The 23,851-nt window shown below is 36.6% G+C and overlaps 1 protein-coding gene across 1 annotated transcript in view; it reads left to right on the top strand.

Annotated features, from left to right (window-relative positions):
• ALG6 (ALG6 alpha-1,3-glucosyltransferase) overlaps nucleotides 1-23,851 on the top strand; it is a 66,044-nt gene that overhangs the window by 38,810 nt on the left and 3,383 nt on the right. Inside the window, exons 6-14 of the mRNA XM_032361466.1 lie at nucleotides 1,112-1,194; nucleotides 1,845-1,909; nucleotides 6,868-7,053; nucleotides 7,632-7,767; nucleotides 9,797-9,882; nucleotides 11,224-11,308; nucleotides 14,367-14,437; nucleotides 22,844-22,912; nucleotides 23,041-23,239. Of these exons, the coding sequence (XP_032217357.1) occupies nucleotides 1,112-1,194; nucleotides 1,845-1,909; nucleotides 6,868-7,053; nucleotides 7,632-7,767; nucleotides 9,797-9,882; nucleotides 11,224-11,308; nucleotides 14,367-14,437; nucleotides 22,844-22,912; nucleotides 23,041-23,239 (980 nt within the window). The remainder of the gene's footprint in view (nucleotides 1-1,111; nucleotides 1,195-1,844; nucleotides 1,910-6,867; nucleotides 7,054-7,631; nucleotides 7,768-9,796; nucleotides 9,883-11,223; nucleotides 11,309-14,366; nucleotides 14,438-22,843; nucleotides 22,913-23,040; nucleotides 23,240-23,851) is intronic.

Raw genomic sequence — 23,851 nt, 5'->3', positions numbered from 1 at the left:
TTATTTATTTTGAAAGAGAGTGTGCATGAGCGGGAGGGGCAAAAAAGAGAGGGAGAAAGAATCCCATGCAGACTCCATGCCCAGCATGGAGCCCAACATAGGGCTTGATCTCATGAGCTCAAGACCACGACCCAGCTGGAAACCAAGAGTCATTCGCCCAACTGACCGAGCCACCTATGCACCCCTAAACATTTCCTTCTTACCTTATACCTCCACTCATCACTTTAGGTTCTGTTTCCTTGGGCTATGTAGAAGAAGACATTTGAAGTCACCTCTTCTCCAGGTTAAATATTCTTAGATACATTAACTATTTTTCAGATTGACCAGCTTGTTGAATGTGATTATGGCTTGAGGCCTCTGGTTTTACTCCTTTGAATATATTCCATTTTGTCATTGTCATCTTAAATGTGGCCTCTAGAGCTAAAAAGGATTGCGTGCATCTAAAACTGACAGTTTACTGTCATTTACATTATTCTGGACACTACAGTTAGTGTGGAACAAAAAAAAATAGGCTCTTTGGATAGCTATGGTGTACTGTTGAAGAACTTAATGTATTTGATATTCTTTGTTCTAAAAGGACTGAACATCCCAAATTATGAATTGTATTTTTTTATTTTAAACTTTTTTCAGTTTCCTCCTTGCCTCGGTCTGTCAAGCTCTTTATATGCATTAATTAGCAAATTTATGAAGTTTTTATAAATATTAACATTTAAAAAGAATTCATAGGTGATTTGCCACATTTCATACCAGATAATTTGGGATATACAGATCCTAAAAAATGCTGTTTTCCTTTTCTTTGAGTATATTTAATTTTTAAGTCTCAAAGCAAAGAGGAATCAATTTTGAATACATCTAATTGATTTAATGTGTGAATTTGTTAGAGAAAATTAAGAAACTCTTAATCATAATTGTAGCACCATAGTAATTGAAATTAGGAATAGGTGAAGGGACTGAACTTTCCGGCTGGATGTAAAGGCCTTGTCCAGAGTGGGTGAGAGAGCCTTCTGTTAACAGAATTCCCACTCGAGGTTGGAGCGGGGAGGACAGCACTTAATAGGTTGTTGTAAATCCGAACAGACTCATGTTTAAAATGATTTACTTGTTTTTTCAGTGTTAATTGCTGATTTGCTGATTTATATACCTGCAGTGATTTTATACTGTTGTTGTTTAAAAGAAATCTCAACCAAGAAAAAGGTAAGTTTTAAAGCAACCTGAAGTATCATCTCTGAAATATTTTATTGACTTAACTATTAAAGTATAGAGCATATAGAAGCCATGCTTTGGGCAATAGACTGTTGTAGAGCAGTGATTCTTTTGTCAATTAATTTTCATTTAGAAAACATCAACTTGCCTTAGACTAATAATTTTAATGTTCTACTCTAGTAATAAGATGCATTGAATTTAAGAAATTATGTACTGCTGAATTACACAGCATGCTGAATTTATTATGGCTTTACTGGTAAATGAATTTTGAATTGGTTTTGAGAATGACTAAATGGGAAGGCATTTTGATATGTCATTGTATATTCTCTTATTCCCATTTAACTGATATTCCTTTGGATCATTTTTTACTGGTCAATCATTAGATTAACTTCTTTGATCTGTGTACCTAAAAGTGCTTTCTCTGACAAATACCTTTTAGTGACTTTTTATTTCCTTTTTACTGAAGTATTCTGTGTCAACTCCATGAAAACTTTAGTATTTAGAAAATTGTTTTGTAAAAAGGAATATTTTGATAAATAGAAGGTGAGAGGGGAAATTTGCTCTGTTAAATCAAACAGCAGTTTTACCCTGTTTGATTCGAGTAACACTACTTTGATTTTTCACAATATTTTTCTTTACAGATTGCTAATGTATTATGCATATTGCTGTATCCAGGCCTTATTCTTATCGACTATGGACATTTTCAGTATCCTTTACTAATTTAGAAATGAAGTCAGCTGTGTATTTTGAAATCTGGGCTTAGTGTGTATAATGTTAAGTAACATAGTAATGTCTTATTTGCTAGGGCACTTGCTTATATGAACTATTTTTCACAACAATATAAAAGAATCTCTTCACCAGGCTTTTACTTTAAGGGTAAAGTACAGATTTATTGGAAGTAGAATTGCTGTTTTACATCCTTTAGCTTGGGAACAAAATGTGGGTCATGGATTAGCTCTTCTAAAGAGTTGGAAAAAGAGTGCCAAGTATGGTTATGCTCTCCTAATTCAAAAGAGGTATCACAATCTTCTCTCTTTTGTAAATGTTATCTGACACTGATAAAAGGAAAACAATCAGTTTCCAGTTTGAAACCAAGATGTTTCTTTTACAGATGGTGGTAACTGCAAGCTTTGGGGAACTAAAATTGAATAATTATAATCTATGTGGATTTTATGTGTGTAGCTTTTTTTTTTAAATTTTATTTATTTATTTGACAGAGAGAGATCACAAGTAGGCAGAGAGGCAGGCAGAGAGAGTGGGGGAAGCAGGCTCCCTGAGCAGGGAGCCCGATGTGGGGCTCGATCCCAGGCTCCTGAGATCGTGACTGAGCTGAAGGCAGAGGCTTAACCCACTGAGCCATGCAGGCACCTCTGTGTGTAACTTTTTGAAGGAACATTCTTAGAGGAAATCTTAGAGGAAAGTTGATAAAATCTGGACATGGCTCTCCAGTTTGTCTTCTCTTGTGTTAACTGTTACTGTCTGTACCCATCTGTCCCCAAAGGAAAAAAAAAAGACATAACTCACAGCAACATGATTGATTAATAGCCTTTTGAAGCCAATCTGTTTTAGTTATAACAAATTTAATATGTGTATTTGTCAAAGGACTTAGAAAAGATTTAAATCAGAGTTTTTATTCTGTCCACTTTCCAAGTTGACTTTTTTGTTTGTTTGTTTTGCATGTTGGGATCACGGCCATCTGGTACTCTGGTAATATCAGGAACACTGATATAAAGAAAAAAGTTGTTTACAAGATTTTTAAAACTATATTTATTTTGAAATATAACAGTCACATAGAAGAGCACACAAAATGTAATTGTATGGCTCAGTGCATTGACATACTATTATCTGTTTTAAAACAACAACAACAACAACAAAACATTGCTTGTATAAATCTACACTTGTACAACTCCCAAGTACTTTTCTCTTCCTTTTCCAAAGATAGCCACATACTAACTGCTTATCTTATAGTTTGTTTTCTTCCTTTTCTGGATTTTATATAAGAGAGACAACATATTAAGTATTCCTTTGTGTTGGTATTTTTGCTCTATACTCCATTGAATGAACACACATAATTCTATTACTGAGAGCCATTTGGATTGTTTCCAGGATTTGGCTATGATGAGTATGCTGCTATGAACATTCTTGTAAATGTCTCTTTGTACCCATTACATACATTTTTAAAAATTTTTTTTTCTTTTGGAGCCCAACACAGGGTTGAACTCACAACCCTGAGATCAAGACCTGAGTTGATATCAAGGATCAGATGCTTAACTGACAGAGCCACCTAGGTGCCCTAAATATATATCTATATATGTATATAGATTTTTTAAGATTTTATTTATTTATTTGACAGACAGAGATCACAAGTAGGCAGAGAGGCAGGCAGTGAAAGAAGAAAGCAGGCTCCCTGCTGAGCAGAGAGCCCGATGCAGGGCTCAATCCTAGGACCCCGGGATCATGACCTGAGCCGAAGGCACCCACCGAACCACCCAGGCACCTCCTAAATATATTTTTTATGAGTAGAATTGCTGCGTTATAGGGTGTGCACATGTTTATTTATTTATTTATTTTAAGAGAGGGAGCCAGGTGAGGAGGGGCAGAGGGGGAGAGAGAGAGAATCTTAATCAGGCTCTGCGCCCAGTGTGGAGCCTGACGCAGGGCTTGATCTCACAACCCTGAGATCATGACCTGAGCTGAAATCTAGAACCAGACATTTAACTGACTGATTCACCCAGGTGCCCCAGGTGTGCACATGTTTAATTTCAGATATTCTCAAATTATTTTCAAGCATGTTATACCAGTCACACTGCCATCAGAAACAAGGTAGGATTTCCAGGTGCTTATCTTCACCAACTGTCAGTCATTTTCATTTTAACCCTTCTGGTGAATTTGTAGTGGATTTCCTCTGTGGTTAAAATCAAAGTCTTCAAGCTTTTGGGATTTTTGTCATTTTTGTGGGGACACATTTTTTTAACCACTATGTACTTTCTTCATTTGTTACACGGGGATAATAATTACCCTTTGTATGTTTTTAAAAAATGTTTACTTATTGATTTATTTAAGTAATCTCTGTGCCCAGTGTGGGGCTTGAACTCACAGTCCTGAGATCAAGAATCAATGCTCTTTTGACTGAACCAGCCAGGTGCCCCACTTTGTGTGCTTTTTTTTTTTTTTTTTTTTTTTTAAAGACTTTATTTATTTGAGAGAGAGACCACAAGCAGGGGAAGGGGCAGATGGAGAGGGAGAAGCAGACTCCCCACAGAGGAGGGAGCCCGATTCGGGGCTTGATTCCAGGACCCTGGGATCATAACCTGAGCCGAAGGCAGACACTTAACCAAATGAGCCACCCAGGTGCCCCTGTATGCTTGTTTTGAGAATTAAGTGAAATATTATACATAAAGAAAATAGTACCTGGCAGATACTAAGCTCTATATGAGTTATTTATTGCTATTATTATCTTTTGTTACTGCTGCTGCTGTTACTATTTTTTTACCTTTTGGGCTCTGAAATTTAACAGTGATTTGTTTAGGCATGGGTTTGCAACAGTTGTTTGGATACTCTGTGAGTCATTCTTTTTGAAGACTCATGTTCTTCAGTTCTGGGAAATTCTGTATTTTCTTCAATGATTTTCTCACTTTACTCTTTCTTGAGTTTATTAGACAGATGTTAGAGTTTTCACCTCTTTTTTGGTTTTTTTTTTTTTTTTAAGATTTAAAATAAGATTTACTCATTTATCAGTGTGTGCATTTGAGTGGGGGGAGAGGCAGAGGGAGAATCTAGAGAATCCTAAGCAGATCCTCCACTGAGCACGGAGCTTTTTGTCGGGCTTGATCTCCAACCCTGAGATCACCACCTGAGTCAGAATCAAGCATCTGCCACTCAACTGTTAGAGCCATCCAGGCACCCCTTCACCTCCGTCTTGAGCATCTCTTTATCTTTTGTTTTATGGTTTAGATTATCATGACTTTATCTCTAATACATCTATTAAATCTCATTTTTTAATTAATCCTATCTTAAATTTAAATTTACTCTTTTTCTACTATTCCCTGAATTATTTCCATTCTTCTAAGGTCAGTTTTTTTCCCCTTTTCATTTTGGGTTTTTTTTTTTCTTGTTACAGGTTTTTCTAAAATGTCTGTTTGATCCTAATGTATCTATTCTTATTTAAGAATAAGGCAGAAGAAAGGGGCACCTGGGTGGCTCAGTGGGTTGAGCCTCTGCCTTCGGCTCAGGTCATGGTCTCAGGGTCCTGGGATCGAGTTCCGCATCGGGCTCTCTGCTTGGCGGGGAGCCTGCTTCCTCCTCTCTCTCTCTGCCTGCCTCTTTGCCTGCTTGTGATTTCTGTCAAATAAATAAATAAATAAAACTTAAAAAAAAAAAAAAATAAGGCAGAAGAAAAAGTAGCATGTGAGTTCTCTGTGTATTTGGCCCACTGTAGAGTAAGTGGGCAGGGAGCTGGCCAGAACATTTAGGCTCCGTAAGTGTCAGAATGTGGAGATTTTAATTTACACTTAAATTAAAGTGCTGGTGTTCACTTCTACACTAGCTGTCCTGGATAGTTAATTCCATGTTTTTGGAGAAATATTCCTTCTTCTGTTGCCTGGGGGATAAATATTTGGTTCCTAGATAACCTCTGCATAGGAGTAAGGTGGGGTAGGAGTAAGGAAAATGCCTCCATGTAGGCATTTTCATTTAATCCTCCTGTTTTCTTTTCAACATGTTACTCAAGCACTCTAACCTACTTGGTGTTTCTTGAGTTCTCTAGGGGCTTGCAGAGTGGATGCTCAGCCTTTCTCTGCATTTTCTAAGCTCTGGCTTCTTCTGTCGTATTTTATTTATGCTCCGTGTCCTCTGTCTTCTGAAAATGTGTTGAAATCTTCATCTGTTGTAACTCATCTTCCTGCTCTCTTTACAGCTGTGAATATTTACTTTTAAAAATTCCCCATCTGGGTGCCTGGGTTGTTCAATTGGTTACATGTCTGCTTTTGGGATCGAGCCCCACATTGGGTTCCCTGCTCTGTGGGGCGCCTGTTTCTCCCTCTGCCTCTGCCTGCCATTCCCTCTGCTTGTGCTCTCTCCTGCTGTCTCCCTCTGTCAAATAAATAAAATCTTTTAAAAAATTAAAAATAAAGAAATAAAATTCCCTGTCACTTTAGGGGGGTCTCAGGAAGGAGTGGAGGTAAATGTGAGAGGTCAGCTCAACCATTTTGAACTGCAAAGTCTAACTGTGATGTTGTTTTACTATAATAAGGTTATCAGTTTCAATCAAAGACATATATTAATTTATAATATTGATTATAGAAGAAAGTATGGGGATATCAGTAAGGCTGTGTGTGTGTGTTTTACTTTGGAGCATTGTTTTATTCTCTAGATTTTGGTATGTTATTATAGTAATATTCTTAGATAGTCTAACAGAAAGCTATGTGTTAACTGTTTAATGATGTTTTAAATCTAAGCAAATCAGTTGCTCTGTTTAGCAGTCAATTTGATGTATTTGAGGCCATTATGCAATTTCATATTAGTTTATCATCTCAATACTTCCAATTTCTGTTTAGAAATAGCCTTCATTATATATTATTTTAAAATCACATATGAAATATGCTCTATAAAATACAAGATTTATTTCTTTTAATTTTTGAGTTAATTTCCTTGACATAAGAACATATATAATTCTGTGAGTCTTGGCTTTGCGTTGTGGGGTGTTCTTGGAGTATCTTGTGACTGGGACCTCCTAGGCTCACTGGCATTTTGCTTAGCTATAAATTATAAACAGATGGAACTTTACCACTCCTTGCCATTTTTTTGCTTTTTGCTTGGCAAGTGTTTTAAAAAAGGCCTGAAAGGAGAGGGGTGAGTGGCTTTTAAACAACAGAATTTTAAAAAGTACTTCAGAGAATCTGTTTGGCATACTTACCAGGAAGAAGGTGGTCTTTCATTTTTGCCTTCAGGTGATTTCTTAATAATGTGTTGACTGTGGAGTGAGTTGGAAGAGAGATTAAGTCCTGTTCTCTAATTTTATTTTAATTCTTCCTAACAAGAGGAATATTTTGATCAATGTACATTTATCAGAGGTAATGTGGATTGGTTTGTTAGAGCATTGCTATAGGATTTCATCCATTTAGAGCATATTACATTTTATACTTAATAGAAATACATCCCAATTTGACGTTTTTCTTCATGACTGCATTGGAAAAGCATGTAAGTTAAATGTTAATTAAGGTGGTGATAGTCTTTTTGTTGGAGAGCTATATATATTATTAATTGTGAATTTCTTAACTCTGATTTGAGTAGACTCCCATGTTAATGTTAGTAGCATAGATTTGTCATTACTATACATTTATATTTATTATCTTCAGTGAGACTGAGACTGATTTCTCAGAATTCTTAATCTCTCCCTGTCTTACTGGGTACCTTTGTTTTTGTTCTAGGTTTGTTTTGTTAATTAAGCTGTCTTGTACAGTTGTGGCTTCCTTCATTCTCTGCTGGCTGCCATTCTTTACAGAAAGGGAGCAAACAATGCAAGTTCTGAGAAGACTCTTCCCAGTTGATCGTGGATTATTTGAGGTATGTTTAAGTACTTTCTCCTTACTCCTTTCTATTAACACTGTTTTGCTGTGACCTCTGGGGATTTCATATAGGAGACACACAGGAGCAGTAACTTCAGCTACTCTCCTTGCAATCATTCCTTGCCAGTTATTTAATCCAGTATATAACCTCTAGCTCAGCTGGCGTTTTCTAGTACATTAAATGAATAGATAATATTTATGCCATCATGAAATCCATAATTTAGTTATATATTTTTCTTTTTTTAAAAAAGATTTTATTTATTTTTTTGACAGAGAGAGACACAGCGAGAGAGGGAACACAAGCAAGGGGAGCGGGAGAGGGAGAACAGATTCCCCGCAGAGCAGGGAGCCCAATGTGGGGCTTGATCCCAAGACCCTGGCATTATGACCTGAGCCGAAGGCAGCACTTAATGATTGAGCTACCCAGGCACCCTTCAGTTATATATTTTTCTAATGAAATAAGATCCATAGTGAAAGACAGCATGAGTAGTTGCAGCTACAAAGTTAACAGCTCTGTAATTTTTTGGTTTATATTCTCTTTTTAGTCTTAGGAAATTATTTATTAAACTAAATCATGTTTGCTTCAGCAAGATCTCATAATTTCCTTATATAACCTTCATCCATAGTAATTTTTTAATGAGAATCTTTCATTTCATTTAATGCTAGCTTAATCACTCTTGTTAAACTTTTATTACATGGATAATTTGATGATTTAGATTTGGTAATTAAATTAAACAAACCATTTTTCTGAAACGAAAAGGCCTTTTAATAAAGTTAGACAGAGACAACATATTTATAGATAATTTGCTTTTGATAAACATTTCTTTTAAAAAGAATTAGAAAAGCATATATATCTTTCTAATTTTTGAATATATAAATTGCTATCGATTATCTGTCTTTCACTGGATCTCTAGTAGGATGGTACAAGCATTTTGAAAGAGGCCAAGAAAGAGTTTGGTGTTGATGGAACAGGCATATGCGACTTAAATGTTGATGGGGATGCTGTCGCTCCTGATAGTGATAATCACAAATCGTCACTATTCTTGTCATCACTCTTACTTACTAGGTGCCACATACTTCACATGTGATTTTATTTGATTCTCATAATAGGTCTGACTGAAGTATCATTTTGTAGATCAGAAAACTGAGGTCAGAGACTCACAGAGCTTGTACATGGCAGAGTTGTGGTGTGAATTTTGAAACTGTGTTCTTCCTAATACTTCCTCTAACCTTAAAACCTATATAAAGAAAAGTTAATTCTCCATCTAAGCTTCTTGGTTCTCTGCCTTGCCTTCCATTTCAAAAATAGTATTTATCACAATAATTATAAAGATGTGTATCATACATGTTTGACAGTGTTGCTGGCCACCTCCATTCCCTGACTACCCTCAAAATCTGAAGAGCATTTTCTTTGATCGACAGGGGTAGTGGGATGGTGCAGTTGTCAGTGATAGTTACTTTCTTGATGTTATGCTTACACAGCTGTGAGTTAAGCAGCTGTGTAGAGGGTGGGTTTCACAAGCAGAGTGCTGTAGTTACAAATTTAATTTTGAAAGCAATCCTACCACAACTGCTAATGTCTTTAAATGCCTTGATTTATTAGCAATTAACTCTTGTCATTGTGAGTTGTTAGTAGGTTATATTTGGGACAATTTTAGGTGTGTGATAAAATGGGTCCAAAAAATGTATGTTCTACAAATTAGGAAAAAAGATTTCCTAGAAAAAATGTCCAAAGATGAGTAACTTAAATATTTCGGGATAGTGTGCTGTTCTTTGAAAAATAATAAATATTTCTTGGGAATGTCTGGATTATGGTTGGCTTGTGATTTAGGTCAACTCTCATTGCAAAAAACGAAAAATGTGTGTGTGTGTGTGTATTCCTGGAGAGTTTAAGCAACTCAGTTATAAAACAGTTGTGAACAAAAGTTTTATGTCTCAAAAGTTTATTTAGAAATCATGGGCTGTACTTTGATAGAGTTTAATATTTCTATTATATCAGAATGTAAAACTCACAAATCTCTTTTAAGGATAAAGTGGCCAATATTTGGTGCAGCGTCAGTATCTTTCTGAAGATCAAGGATATTTTGCCACGTCACATCCAGATAAAAATCAGGTAAGAGATATAAAGTTCGAGTATGGTGTTGTAGAAGCTCATCTCTAAAAGTATTATGGTAATATCTCATTTATCTGGTGTCATTAGGAAATGAGGTGTTCTTCATTAGTGAATTTTCCATATAACATTACCTATCGCTTTATATACCAAAATTACTATTTGAAGTATGTGAAATGATAATCTTCCTGGATTGTTACCTATTTCCCTCCTCCTTAAACAAAGTCTAATAAACATGATTAAACATTATCTTGAAGAACCGTGATTTTCAGTGGTGTATCAATCAGGGTTCAACCAGAGAAGAAGAATGAGTAGGAGGGTGTGTGTGCGTGTGAATTTATTACAAGGAATTGGCATATACCGTCAGGGGATCTGACTGAACAAACTGGAAGTCCACAAGGCAGGCATTTAGGAAAGAGTATCTAAGGGGGAGGAAGAGCAATTCAAACCCAGTTGCTGTTTGGAATCTCAATTTAGGGCAGACCTAAGCTCTCTTTTAAAAGCCTTCGAATTGATTAAGTCAGGCCATCCAAGAATCCCCCTTTTGATTAAGTTAAAATCAACTGAAGAGAAACTTTCATTACATCTGCCCAAAATCGCCTCAGCAGCTCCAAGATTAGTGTTTGAATAACTGGGAGAAGGTATCTGTGTGTGCATGCTGCATAATGGTGCTGCCTCCCTCTGTCCTCCAGTTCTGAGAATATCTCTTGTAGCCCACTCTATCTAGAAGCATATTCAGGGAACCGTAGTTCAGCTGAGCCAAGTTGACACACCACAAAACCACCAACAGTTGGAAAATCAGTTATTGTGTTATAATTTGTCCTTAGGGCTTGCAAAAGCTGTTTGGTACCAAATGGCTCCCCATGGCTCTGCTCATTGAGTTCCTTTTCCTCCCTGCCCATAGGCCATCACTAGGAGAAGCTCTGGCAGCTACCCACTTCCTTTCTAACTTGTTCTCTCTGATTTACCATGGGCTGAAAATCAAATAGTTAACTTTTGTGAGAAAATTTTATGAATGTTTGTGTTACAAATATATATTGTCTTTTTATGCCTGATAGTGTTTTCTTATTTTGAGTGTTTGCTATCTTTGTGTATCTTTTCTAAAAGTAATGTAACCATTATAATAGTTTTTCTGTATTATATAATTACATATAAAAGTGTGTAAATATTTCAATGAATGGATTTTATTTAAATATTTGGTGTTAAGTTCACATTTAATAAATAAGAAAACCTTTAATTTGAAATAAACAAGTAACGTGATCCTTATATTAAACGATATTTCCTTGCTTTAATTACATAGCTCTATAAAGAAAACAAATGTTTTCTTTTTATTCTTTTTTTTAGCTTTTGTTTTACATTTTTGAGCCTGCTTCCTGCATGTATAAAATTAACACTTAAGCCCTCTCCCAGAGGATTCAGATTTACTCTGGTAAGTTTCTCATTACTTTAAATACTTAATTCTTGCTGCATCTGATCTTTTAAAAATACAGGTAATTATTTTCTTCCTCTGAATGGGGTTTACTGGACTGGGAAATAAGGTATTCATTTATTTGGTGAACATTTACTGAGTGACATACGTTGGTGCTGTGTTTTATATTAGGCTGAATAATCAGAAGCTTTCGGTTTAATTCAACAACTCTTTAATTTCTGCTTTGTATTAGGGAATACAGAGAAGAAAAGAGTGGGAATAGACATGTTTAAATAATTATGCTATTAAGTAGAAGGTAGTAAGTTCTTTTAGTTACATATTAAATGCTGTGATAGTGTAGAAAAGGGAAATATTACTTTGGGGCAGATTTTAGACAGCTTCTTAAGAGTAAGTGGAATTGGAGCCAAATTTTGAAAGCTGGGCAAGATTTGGAATAGGAGGTTATGTAGCATTAGAGAATTCAAGGCAGGAGGAAGAGCTTGGATACAGTGGAGGAAAGGATAGGGAATGCTGGGAATAGCATACAGTGAAAATTGTGTGACGTGTGTGTGTGTGTGTGTGTGTGTGTGTTTTGAGGTTAGGAAAGGATATAGTGGGAGATAAGAGTTGAAAAGGCTCTAATTGGGTAAGACCTTGAATGCTGGCTTAAAAAAGTTGGGAGTTTGATTTGTGTGCCAGAAGAGCCAAAAAAGCTTTTTGAGGATAGGGGACAGATCTCTGTTTAAGGAAGATGACTTGTGTTAGTTTGAAGATGAATTGGTTATATTTCCTACACCTTTGGGTTTCTCTGAGTAGGCTCACAAATTCCTTCCTGGTTGTATTTCTGTGGTATTTGAAATTTGGTTCCTTTATGCCTTGGTCTCTAAAATGATACTCAAGAAAATTTAGTTTATTAAAACTCTTAATGGGCTTAATAAGGGGACATTTTAGAAATTAGGATTTCAATTTTGAGATGGGCACTTATTTATATTGCATTTCAGAAACAAGCCAGAACAGAGCAAAACAGTAAAATACTTCAGAAGTGCATATGGGTACCACAGTGCAAAACAATAGTTTCATGTTCCTCTTTTCTTTTTTATTACCTTTTTATTGACAATTTCTTGTTTCATTCTGAGAATGAACTCTGAGCATTCTACATCACCTGTTACTATTCTATAGGACTTTTAGAATAGAAGGAATAATAATAATGCTCTGATGTTGTTAATAGCCCTAGCTTGAAATATTTACAAGCTTACATATGATTATGTTATTTTTCTAGGAAATAGCATGCTAAATAAAGGTATTATTTCAAAGATAATCGAGTGGAATTTCAGAGTTTGAGTAACTGTAGCAGTATTAGAGGTAATTACTTTTAGGATTATAAGCCAGAAAAAACTTTTTTTTCTCTTAATCTCCTAATTTTATTCTGTTGGCTGTTTTAGTATATAAGCCATTATCTTTAAAAAACTAAAAATGATTTATATTAATGATTTTTCTTATTAATGTTGATGTTTTGAATTCTTACTGAATGTTCCTGAGAACTTTGAAAACATTTCCCATTATATTATATATATAATTATTTCTAAATGTTTTCCTTTCAATAAAGATTGAATTATTTCTCAATATAAGCCTATAATTGAGGTAATTGATGGTATGATACTAATACATGTATAGCAGCAGGGTGATCATATTTAATCTATTCAAGTAGCATATGTTGAGTGCCCGCTAATGTGCCAGGTCCTTTTCCAAGTACTGGTGTGTAAGTGAATGACAGCTCATATCCCTTTTCTCTTAATTGGGGTCTTTCATGCCAACGCTAGGAGAAGGACAGTAAACAGAATAGATTTGTTCCTGAGAAAATATCTGGAAGTGATGGAGCTATGAAGAAAATAGTGTTATATGAAAGGAGTGCTGGTGGGGCAGTACTTTAGCTTGAACAGGGGAAGGCCTGTCTACGGAAGTGACATTTAGGCCTTGAGCTGAATGACTAGCCAGAAGGAACCATTCACTAAGAAGGTCTGTGCTCTGACTTGATAAAATGAAGTTTTTTCTTAAAGCAGGAACATGTTTGGCATGTTCAGCACAAAAAGGGACAGGTATGAAGTGGCTGGTGTGAAGTGCGTGAGGGAGATAGTAAGAAATAGACTGGAAGAGGAAGGCAGGACCCAGACAGGAGTTTGGATTTTATTCTCAGTGTTAATGGGAAGCTATTTGAGGATTTTAAACAGGGAAATTTACATGATCTGATATGGTGGCTGAGTACATAATGGACTGTAAGGAAGCAAGAGTGTTACCAATTAGGAGGTTATTGCAGTAGTCCAGGAGAAAGATGAGTGTGGCTTAGACCACTCCTTTTCCACTATTAGCAGGGGGGAATGGAGAGAAGTGGGTGGATATTGTAATTAGAAAATGGTGTAGATAGGATTTGCTCTGGATTGCATGTGTGTAGATAGATGTTCAGTATGCAGATCATAAACTTCTGATAATAGACCTAAGTAATTTTAATTTTAAACCCCAAATAGCAAATGATGACTTCATAAAACATTTAATATATTTTATTGAATTGTACATTTAAAAAATGTACTAAAATAGATTTGTTTTTATTTTTTAATTATTATTTTTTAAATTTATTTTTTTTCAGTGTTCCATAATTCATTATTCATGCACCATACCCAGTGCTCCATGCAATATGTGCCCTTCTTAATACCCACATTTGTTTCGTGAGGTGTTTTTGAACTTCTTGTCCTTCAGTCCCTTTTAATTGTCAAAGATTCCAAGGGGGGAATGAAGATCTGATTGTGTGTCTGAAGTATTTAGTAGTTTTGTTTATTAATAATTGAGTCTGAATGAAATTGTTTTAGATGGTTAAGTATAGCTTTATTATCATTATTTTTTCAAGCAAGGTTTTTCTGTATTTGAGTAAAATATTATGCATTAATGTTGTATAGATATTTTCCTTCTAGATAGAAACTACATTAAGCTTTAAAATTTTACTTCAGATGATTTTTATTTAGCTTCATAATTAAACTATTATAGTTTATAAGTTGTTATATCTCATTCTCCCCCCTTTTTCTTAAAGGTTAGCTGTGCACTGTCATTCTTTTTATTTTCTTTCCAAGTACATGAAAAGTCCATTCTCTTGGTATCATTGTAAGTAAAAATGTGTTTTATTTATTTATTACTATGTGTGTATTATATATACATAAATTTATCAGCTACATATAATCACCTAAGTACAAAACAAAACCACACAAATGTTACTATGTAGTTGCATAAAATTATTCATAAAATTATATTTTTCCATAATGATTTCTTACAGTTTTACTTCTTTTAAAATATATTTTAAACTGAAAAAGTTTCATAGAATTATTACTGGCATAATTATTTCTGTTTCTTCCTATATGTTTTTTATATGCTAGAGATTTTCCTCAGGTTGGAGCCTGTTTGTCATCTTTGCCTTTTTCATTTCCTTCATTTCCATATCTCCATATCTCTTTAGCTTTGTTGTCTTCATTCACCTCTTTTGGGACTTTCATATGTTGACCCCTTGCTATTTCTTTTATCAAAACCTTTGCTTAGGGGGCGCCTGGGTGGCTTAGTGGGTTAAAGCCTCTGCCTTTGGCTCAGGTCATGATCCCAGGGTCCTGGGATTGAGCCCAATGGCTCTGCTCTGTGGGGAGCCTGCTTCCTCCTCTCTCTCTCTGCCTGCCTCTCTGCCTACTTGTGATCTTTATCTGTCAAATAAATAAATAAAATCTTTTTTTTTTTTTTTAAGATTTTATTTATTTATTTGTCAGAGAGAGAGAGGAGCAAGAGTGAGCACAGGCAGACAGAATGGCAGGCAGAGGCTGAGGGAGAAGCAGGCTCCCTGCAGAGCAAGGAACCTGATGTGGGACTCGATCCCAGGATGCTGGGATCATGAACTGAGCCAAAGGTAGCCGCTTAACCAACTGAGCCACCCCGGTGTCCCATAAATAAAATCTTAAAAAAAAAAAATGAAGGGGCACCTGGGTGGCTCAGTTGGTTAAGCCTCTGCCTTTAGCTCAGGTCATGATCTCAAGGTCCTGGGATCGAGCCCCACATTGGGCTCTCTGCTCAGCAGGAAGCCTGCTTCCTCTCTCTCTATGCCTACCTGCCTCTCTGTCTACTTATGATCTCTGTCAAATAAATATATAAAATATCAAAACAAAAACAAAAACCTTTGTTTAGACCCTATTGGCAATCCCCAGTCAGACTACTTTGCTTTAAGAGCATTAAAATTCTTCCTGGTTATCATAGAAATTGGGTGACAGTGGGGATATATTATCCCAATATTAAAATAGTATTTGTCCAGAACGCATTGGAGTACTTGAATCCTGCCCTAGATCAATCCCACCCCTTATCCTGTGTTTGCTAGGTTCCTATGGAAGATCCCTTAAAGAATAACCAATGACAAATTTATTCTGCAATGAATTGCGTTTATTAGGTGGAACGTTGAACTAAAAACTCAAAGCAGAGCTTTATAGTAAGCTGGGCTGCCTATATGGAAAGCTTCTTTGCTTGGAACTAAATAGTCTCACATTGTTGCAGACCAGGAGGACAGCTTAGTTTCATCCCCCAAAGTCTAAACCCAAGTTAGTTTCTTTCACTTTTATGTGAGGCTTGGCTGACCATCCACACATTCCTAGTACAAGGGGATGAAACTATGGAAAGGTTTGCTTTCAAACACATGTATTTTCCCCCAGATTTTCTACCCCATACTAAGGCAGTCCATTCAGTGATCTGTAACCTGACCATTCAAATTAGCTCTTGGGCCCTGAATTTCTGGGAGTTCCTACTCTACAGCTATACTTAGATTATATATAATAGTGCATGGCTTAATATAATTTTGATAAAATATTTTAAAGTCAGCATTAAAAGTTTTTCTTGGTCGTTCCTAGCTAATCTATCAGTAAATAGATATTTCATTCAATAAATATTCATTGAGTGCCTATGGCTTGCAACTGCAAAGATAGAATAGCAATTGACTGAAATGGGGAAGATTGACAGTGGAACAGGGTTAAGCTAGATGTGGACCTCGTGAGAGGGTTGCAAGTTCAGTGTTGGACAGGTCTTTGGACGTCCAAGCATAGATGTTGAGTCTGCATTTAGATGTATGTCTGGGTTGGACATATGAGTGCAGTTCTAGAGGGGGGTTGAGCTGGGGATACAAATTTAGTAGATTGTCAGTAAAGAGGACAAAGTCATAAGACTGGGTGAAATCACCAAGGGAGTGAGTATATACAGAGAAGAGTACCAGAGACTGAGTCCTGGACCGCACCGTGTTAAGAGGTCTTAGGAGAAGAGGCAAATAGGAATGGCTAAAAGGTAGGATGAAAAACCACAAGAGTTGGTGCCCTGAGTGAAGAAGGTATTTTAAGGACATGAGTCACCTATCTTACTCCATTCACAAAATTAACTTGAAATGGATTAAAGATGTAAATGTAAGACCTGAAACCATAAAACTTCTAGAAGAAAACATAGGAACAAAGCTCCTTACCATTGGTCTTAGCAATGATTTTTTAGATATGATACCAAAACCACAAGGAAGAAAAGGAAAAATAAGTAAGTGGGCTGACATCCTAAAAAACTTCAATATACCAAAAGAAATGATTAACAGATGAAAAAGGCAACTTATGGGGGCACCTGGGTGGCTCAGTGAGTTAAAGCCTCTGCCTTCGGCTCAGGTCAGGATCCCAGGGTCCTGGGATCGAGCCCCACATTGGGCTCTCTGCTCAGCGGGGAGCCTGCTTCCTCTTCTCTCTCTCTGCCTGCCTCTCTGCCTACTTGTAATCTCTGTCTGTCAAATAAATAAATAAATAAATCTTAAAAATAAAAAAGAAAAGGCAACTTATGGAATGGGAGAAAATATTTGCAAACCATATACCTGATAAGGAGTTAATCTCCAAAATATATAAGGAATTCATACAACTCAATAGTAAAAAAACAATTTGAAAATGGGCAAAGGACCTTAAATAGACATTTTCCCAAAGAAGCTATACAACGTGTACTTGAAAGGGTGCTCAACATCACTAATCATCAGGAAAATGCAAATCGGAAGCACAATGAGGTAACACTTTATACCGGTCAGAATGGCTCTTATGAAAAAGACAAGTGATAGCAAGTACCGGTAAGGATGTGGAGAAATGAGAACCCTTGTACACTCTTACTGGGAATATAAGTTGGTATAGCCACAATGGAAAACACTGTAGCAGTTCTCCCCCAAATTACAATAGAACTAGCATGTGATCAGCCGTCCCACAGGTGGGTATATATTTGAAGGAAATGAAATCATGACCCTGAAGAGGTGTCTGCATCCCCATGTTCACTGTAGCATTATTTGCAGTAGCCAAGACATGGAAACCACCTAAATATCCATCAGCAAATGAATGGATAAAGAAAATGTATACTATATATGCACTCATGGCACACACTCTCGCACACACTTTGAACTATTACTCGGTCATAAGGAAGAAGGAAATCCTGCCATTTACAACAACATAGATGAACCTTGAGGGCATTATGCTAAGTGAAATAAGTCAGACAGAAAGATGAATATTGTGTGATCTCACATAAATAAGGAATCTAAGTCATCAAAACTCAGAAACTAATCCATAGAAACAGAGTAGAAATTCATAGAAACAGAGTACTATTGGTGGTTGCCAGGGCAGGGGAGAAGGAAGGAAAAATGGGCGAAGGTGGTCAAAATGAATGTTTTAAGATGAGTAAGTTCTAGAGATCTAATGTGTAGCATGATGGCTGTACATAGTAATATTTAATAGGTATTATATACTTGGAAGTTGCTAAGAGAATACATCTTAAAAGTTCTCACTACACACACACACACGCAAGAGGTGACTGAATTGATGGATGTGTTAACTAACATTGCAATAATCATTTTGTAACATATGCCTATATCAAATTATTGTGGTGTACATCCTAAACTTACACAATGTTATATGTCAATTATATTAGTAAAGCTGAGGGGAAAAAACACAAGATGATCACTCAAGATGAGGGCTGAGAACAGACTATTTGCCTCAGCAAAATGGAAGTCATTGGTGACTTTGACAAGGCTAATGTTGATGGAGTGATGCAGGGAAAAGCCTGATTAAGGTGGGTTTAAGCAATAATGAGAGAGAAATTGAAGATAGTTGTAGATTATTTTTTTTAATTTATTTATGGCAAAATACACCAGTGGTCACAGTGCTGTGCAACTATCACCACTATCTACTTCCAGAATATTTTTATCACCCAAGAAGGAAGCCTTGTACCCTTGAAGCAGTCAATCCCCATACTCTTCCCATCTGTCAATTCTTGTAACCATTAAATTACTTTTTGTCTCTATGGATTTGCCTATTTGGGGTACTTCACATAATTGGAATCATATAAAATTTGTCTTTTTATGTCTGACCTCTTTCATGTAAGATAGTATTTTCAAAGTTCATCTATGTTTTAGCAAGTATCAGTACTTCATTAAAAAAAAAAATTTATTTGACAGAGATCACAAGTAGGCAGTGAGGTAGGCGGGGGCGGGGGGAAGCGGCTCCCCCTGAGCAGGAAGCCGATGTGGGGCTTGATCCCATGATCCTGAGATCATGACCTGAGCCAAAGGCAGAGGCTTAACCCACTGAGCCACCCAGGTGCCCCAATGCTTCATTTTTATGCCTGAAAAGTATTGCATTGTATGGCTATACATTTTCTTCATCCATGCATCATTTGATGGACATTTGGTTATTGTGAATAGTGCCAGTATGAACATCCCTGCATAAGTTTTTGTTTGAGTATTTGTTTTTGGTACCTCTTTTTTTTTTTTTTAATTTAAAGATTTTATTTATTTATTTGACAGAGCACAAGCAGGCAGAGCAGCAGGCAGAGGGAGAGAGAGAAGCAGGCTCTCTGCTGAGCAAGGAGCCTGAAATGGGGGTAGATCCCAGGATCCTGGGATCATGACCTGAGCCAAAGACAGACACCCAACTGGCTGAGCCACCCAGGCACCCCTGTTTTCAGTACTCCTGAGTCTATATCCAGGAGTGGGATTTCTGGGTCACATAGTAATTCTGTATTGAACTGATTGAAGAACCATCAAACTATTTCCACAGCAGTTATACCATTTTGCATTCCCACCAGTAATGTAATATATGTTTCCAGTTTTTCTGCATCCTTGCTAGCATTTGTTATTTTCCTTCCCCCTACCCCCGCCCCATTCTATGGGGTATTTCATTGTGGTTCTGATTTGCATTTCCCTAATAATGTTGAGCATTTTTTAAGGTTTTAAAAACTGTCAAGTTTTTAATTTTGATGAAGTTCAATTTATCTATTATTTCTTTTTGTTGCTTGGGCTTTTGGTGTCCTGTCCAACAAACCATTGCCAAATCCCAGGTAATAAAGACTTACTCTCGTGTTATTTCTAAGAAGTTTATGGATTTAGCTCTTATATTTAAGTCTTTGATTCCTTTTGAGTTAATTTTTATATATGATGTGAGACAGGTAAACAGTTCTTTAGGTAAGTTTTGCTGAGAAGGGGAGAAAAAAAGCAATAATTGGTAGAGAAATTAGAGTCAAGTGGGGCTTGTTGCTTAAGGTGTTAGGAGAAATAATGGTGTGGGAATGGTCTGTAGAGAGGGAACACTGATGATATAGGAGGGAGTTAAGGGTTGCTGAAGCGATACCCCTTGGAAAGGGAGATGGGATCTGACCCAGAGCATAAATGGAAGGACTGGCTTTGGACAGGTGCAGGCATAGTTCATTTAATAAAAAGAGGCAACAGAGTATATTGGTACTGATGCTGAGAAGAGATGTGATGTGATGGTGGGATCTGTAAAAGTTCTTTTATTTCAATTTTCTTAATGAAGTGGAAGGCAAGGTATTTAGGCAAGAGCAGATTGGAGCTGTTGGGATTATGAGATTATGGGAAGGTGGGAATTATTTTTCTTAAGAGACACATGTGAACAGACTAGAGAAATACATAGTAGCTGTTAGACACTTGAATATCACGATCACGTGTCTAAAGTGAAAACGGATACCTAGATGGCTCAGTCGGTTAAGCATCTGACTCTGTTTTGGCTCAGGTCTTGATCTCAGGGTTGTGAGATGAGCCTTGCCTCGGGCTCCTCCGCATTGAGCAGGGAATCTGCTTGAGATTTTCTCTCTCTGCCTGTCCTCTCTGCTCTGTCTCTCAAAATAAATAATTCTTTAAAGTGAAACAGTTCGTGTAGGCAAATGTTTTCCTCAAGAGCAGTTGCTCAGTATTTTTGGAATAAGTACAGGAGGAGAGTTAGGTCTTTCCAGGTTTGTGGTTTTGTCTAGTGAGGATAAAAAGATGAGATCACTTGAAGAGAGGAGTTCCAGCAAATGAGATGTCAGGGTATTGGAAAATCATCTATGTAAAAATTGCCAGGAATGAGGATAAATAGGTTTGTAGAGAGTAAGGAGTTGAAATGACCGAGTAATGAGGGAAGTGACTCTTGTGGTTGGTTGATGACAAAGTTGAGGACTAATAGGGATAAAGCCTGAGGACATGGAGATTGTTAGGGTGCAGAGGGGGGAGAACTGATGTGGAAGAAGTGATAGAGACCAAAAAAGTTATCTCGCTCTGGGTCAAGTTGTTGGAAGGCTTTGGAAACTACAACAAAACAGGTGAGGTTGAGAGGGCTGAGAGGCAGCGTTTTCCTCAGGCGAAGGGAGCAAGGGTTTGTTTTCAACAACGTGGTGAAAGAAAAGATTCAGAGGTTAGGATGCAGGGGATTTTGCTGCTTAAATATAAATACTAAGTACCTTGAGGTCAAGGGCTGAGTTATATTCCTCTTTTTATTCCTTTCAGAGCAGTTGTACATAAGTTTTCAATAAATACTTGTATCTGGTAAATGAGTGTTGAATGGGGGCACCTGGATGGCTCAGTTGGTTGGGTGACTGCCTTCAGCTCAGGACGTGTTCCAGCTCAGGTCGTGATTCTGGAGTCCCGGGATTGAGTCCCGAATCAGGCTCCTGGCTCCATGGGGAGTCTGCTTCTCCATCTGACCTTCTCCCATCTCATGTTTTCTCAGACACACACTCTCTCTCAAATAAATAAATAAAATCTTTTTTTAAAAAATGAATACTGAATGAATAAATGGGAAAGAGTTAAGACCCAGAAAGAGAAAGTATTTATTGAGCAGCTACTATGTGCATGTTTTAAACAAATACACTCTGATTGAAAAGGCATCAAGTAATGAAATTGAAAGTCCTCTAGTATTTTCTTTTAGTGTGGTAGTTTTCAATCAGTTTGTAATCTCTGGACTTACATTTCATATGCCGGTTGATATGGGGAGAAGTCATCCTTCTAAGAAAGGAAGAGAATGCTCAAACCTTTTAAAATAAGGAGACCGAAGGGGTACTTGGCTGGCTCAGTCATCATGCATTTGCCTTCGGCTTGGGTCGTGAATCCAGGATCCTGGGATCGAGCCCTGCATCAGTCTCCCTGCTTGGCAGTAGACCTGCTTCTCCCTCTCCCACTCCCCTGCTTGTGTTCCTTCTCTCACTGTGTCTCTGTCAGATAAATAAATACATCTTTAAAAAGTAAAATAAGGAGACCCAAAATAATAATGATAACAACAATAGCAACAAGTATTCAACAACTGCCATCATTAGTAAAAAGTTATTTTATTAAAAAGTTAGATAATACTTGTAAAAGGGTTCTTTCAATTATGTAACAATGTAACAATACAAGGTATTACTCCTATTTCCATTTACACCAAAGAAAGATGGTTAAATTAATCATTTGTTCAAGGTCATCCAGTAAGGGGCAGAGATGGGACTAGGACTCAGGTCCCCTTCTTCTTGAGCATTGCCACAGTAGAATCCAGAAGGTAATGAGACAGTGGTGCACGTAAGGAGGTCACAGAATTGGGACCTATGACCCTAAGCTCTGTCATAAATCCTGTAGTTCCATTCATTGGTATTATGCCTCTTCTTCCTATATTACTGCTCTTTTCGTTTGACTGCTTCCTACTTGTTTTTTCCTCTTATCTTCTACCATAATCAACTTGTTTCCTCTTAAAATTCTTCTTTCTCCATTGTTCTCACTTCTATGGCAGAGGATCTAACTTAGATTAGTAATATGTAACATGGAGTAATATGTAACATGGAGGGTCATAAAAAAAGAACTTTGAAACCACTGTACTGGGAATTAATTTATTTCTCAAGTAGGACGCAACTTGAAAAAGCTCTCTTTCTCTGAATGTTTGAATTTGTTTATCTGATCCTTTCTATAAGCTGCTGTTTGTATGACAAGGAAAAAAAAGTTCCATTAATGGAATATTGAAATAAGCAGTTTTTCAGTTATTGGGAGGAGTTGATACCTTGTTTGTGTTTAGACTCACTGAGTTTGGACTAATACCAAAAAAATGAACCAGTGATCTATATGGAGACCTTACTGGCTGTTTTTTATTTGTTTGTTTAGCTACCCCAAAGATCAGATAGATACAATGTGTTTATATTTTTCACAAGAATTGAAATTCTGTTTCCTAAGATTAAAATATTTTTTCTTTATCATTTTAGACCAGTCTGCTTAGTTTTAAGTGAAATTCCTTTTATGTCTACTTGGTTTTTACTTGTGTCAACATTTAGGTGAGTCAAACCCATATTTATATATTTTCAGTATAGTTATCATAAACTCATTTAAAAATTTTTTACAAAGTGATTATGTTTTGAATTAGCAATTCTCTTTTGATATTTTTTTCTGTTATCCCTTACAGTATGCTACCTCTTCTGTTAAAGGATGAACTCCTAATCCCCTCAGTTGTGACAACGATGGCATTTTTTATAGCTTGTGCAACTTCTTTTTCAATATTTGAAAAGACTTCTGAAGAAGAACTGCAATTGAAATCCTTTTCCATTTCTGTTAGGAAATACCTTCCATGTTTTACATTTCTTCCCAGAATTATACAGTATTTGGTAAGTTGTTCAGTTTGGTTTTTGTTTGTGCTGTGGGCAGAGGGGCAGAGAGAGAGAGAGGGAGAGAGAAAATCTTAGGCAGGCATCATGCCCAGTGAGGAGTCCAACATGGGGCTCAGTCTCACAACCTTGAGATCATGACCTGAGCTGAAATCAATAGCTGGCCATGAGTTGTTTAGTTTTTAAGGAATGGTACTTAGCATACCACTGTTTAAAAAAAAAAAAAAAAAAAAAAGTAATATCTTTCTCTTATAGCTTTTTTGAGATCATAAATTCACCCATAAAATCCACCCATTTAAAGTGTGCAATTTGGTGATTTTAAGTATGTACATAGAGTTGTACAACCATGACCACAATCTAATTTTAGATTATTTCCATCACCCCAAAAAGGAACCCTCTTTCCATTAGCACCCATTTCCCATTCTACCCTAAACTCTAGCCTTGGACAGCCAGTAATATACTTTCTATACCTATGTATTTACCGATCTGGACATTTCATATAAATGTTATGTATTAGCTTGCTTTGCCATAGCAAAATACCACAGACTGGGGGGCTTAATAACAGAAATGTATTTTCATATAGTTCTGGAGGCTAGAAATCCAAAAGCAAGG

This window comes from Mustela erminea, chromosome 10, assembly GCF_009829155.1.
Source record: "Mustela erminea isolate mMusErm1 chromosome 10, mMusErm1.Pri, whole genome shotgun sequence".
NCBI classification, from domain to species: Eukaryota; Metazoa; Chordata; class Mammalia; order Carnivora; family Mustelidae; genus Mustela; species Mustela erminea.
This window is presented reverse-complemented; position numbering and strand designations above follow the sequence as displayed.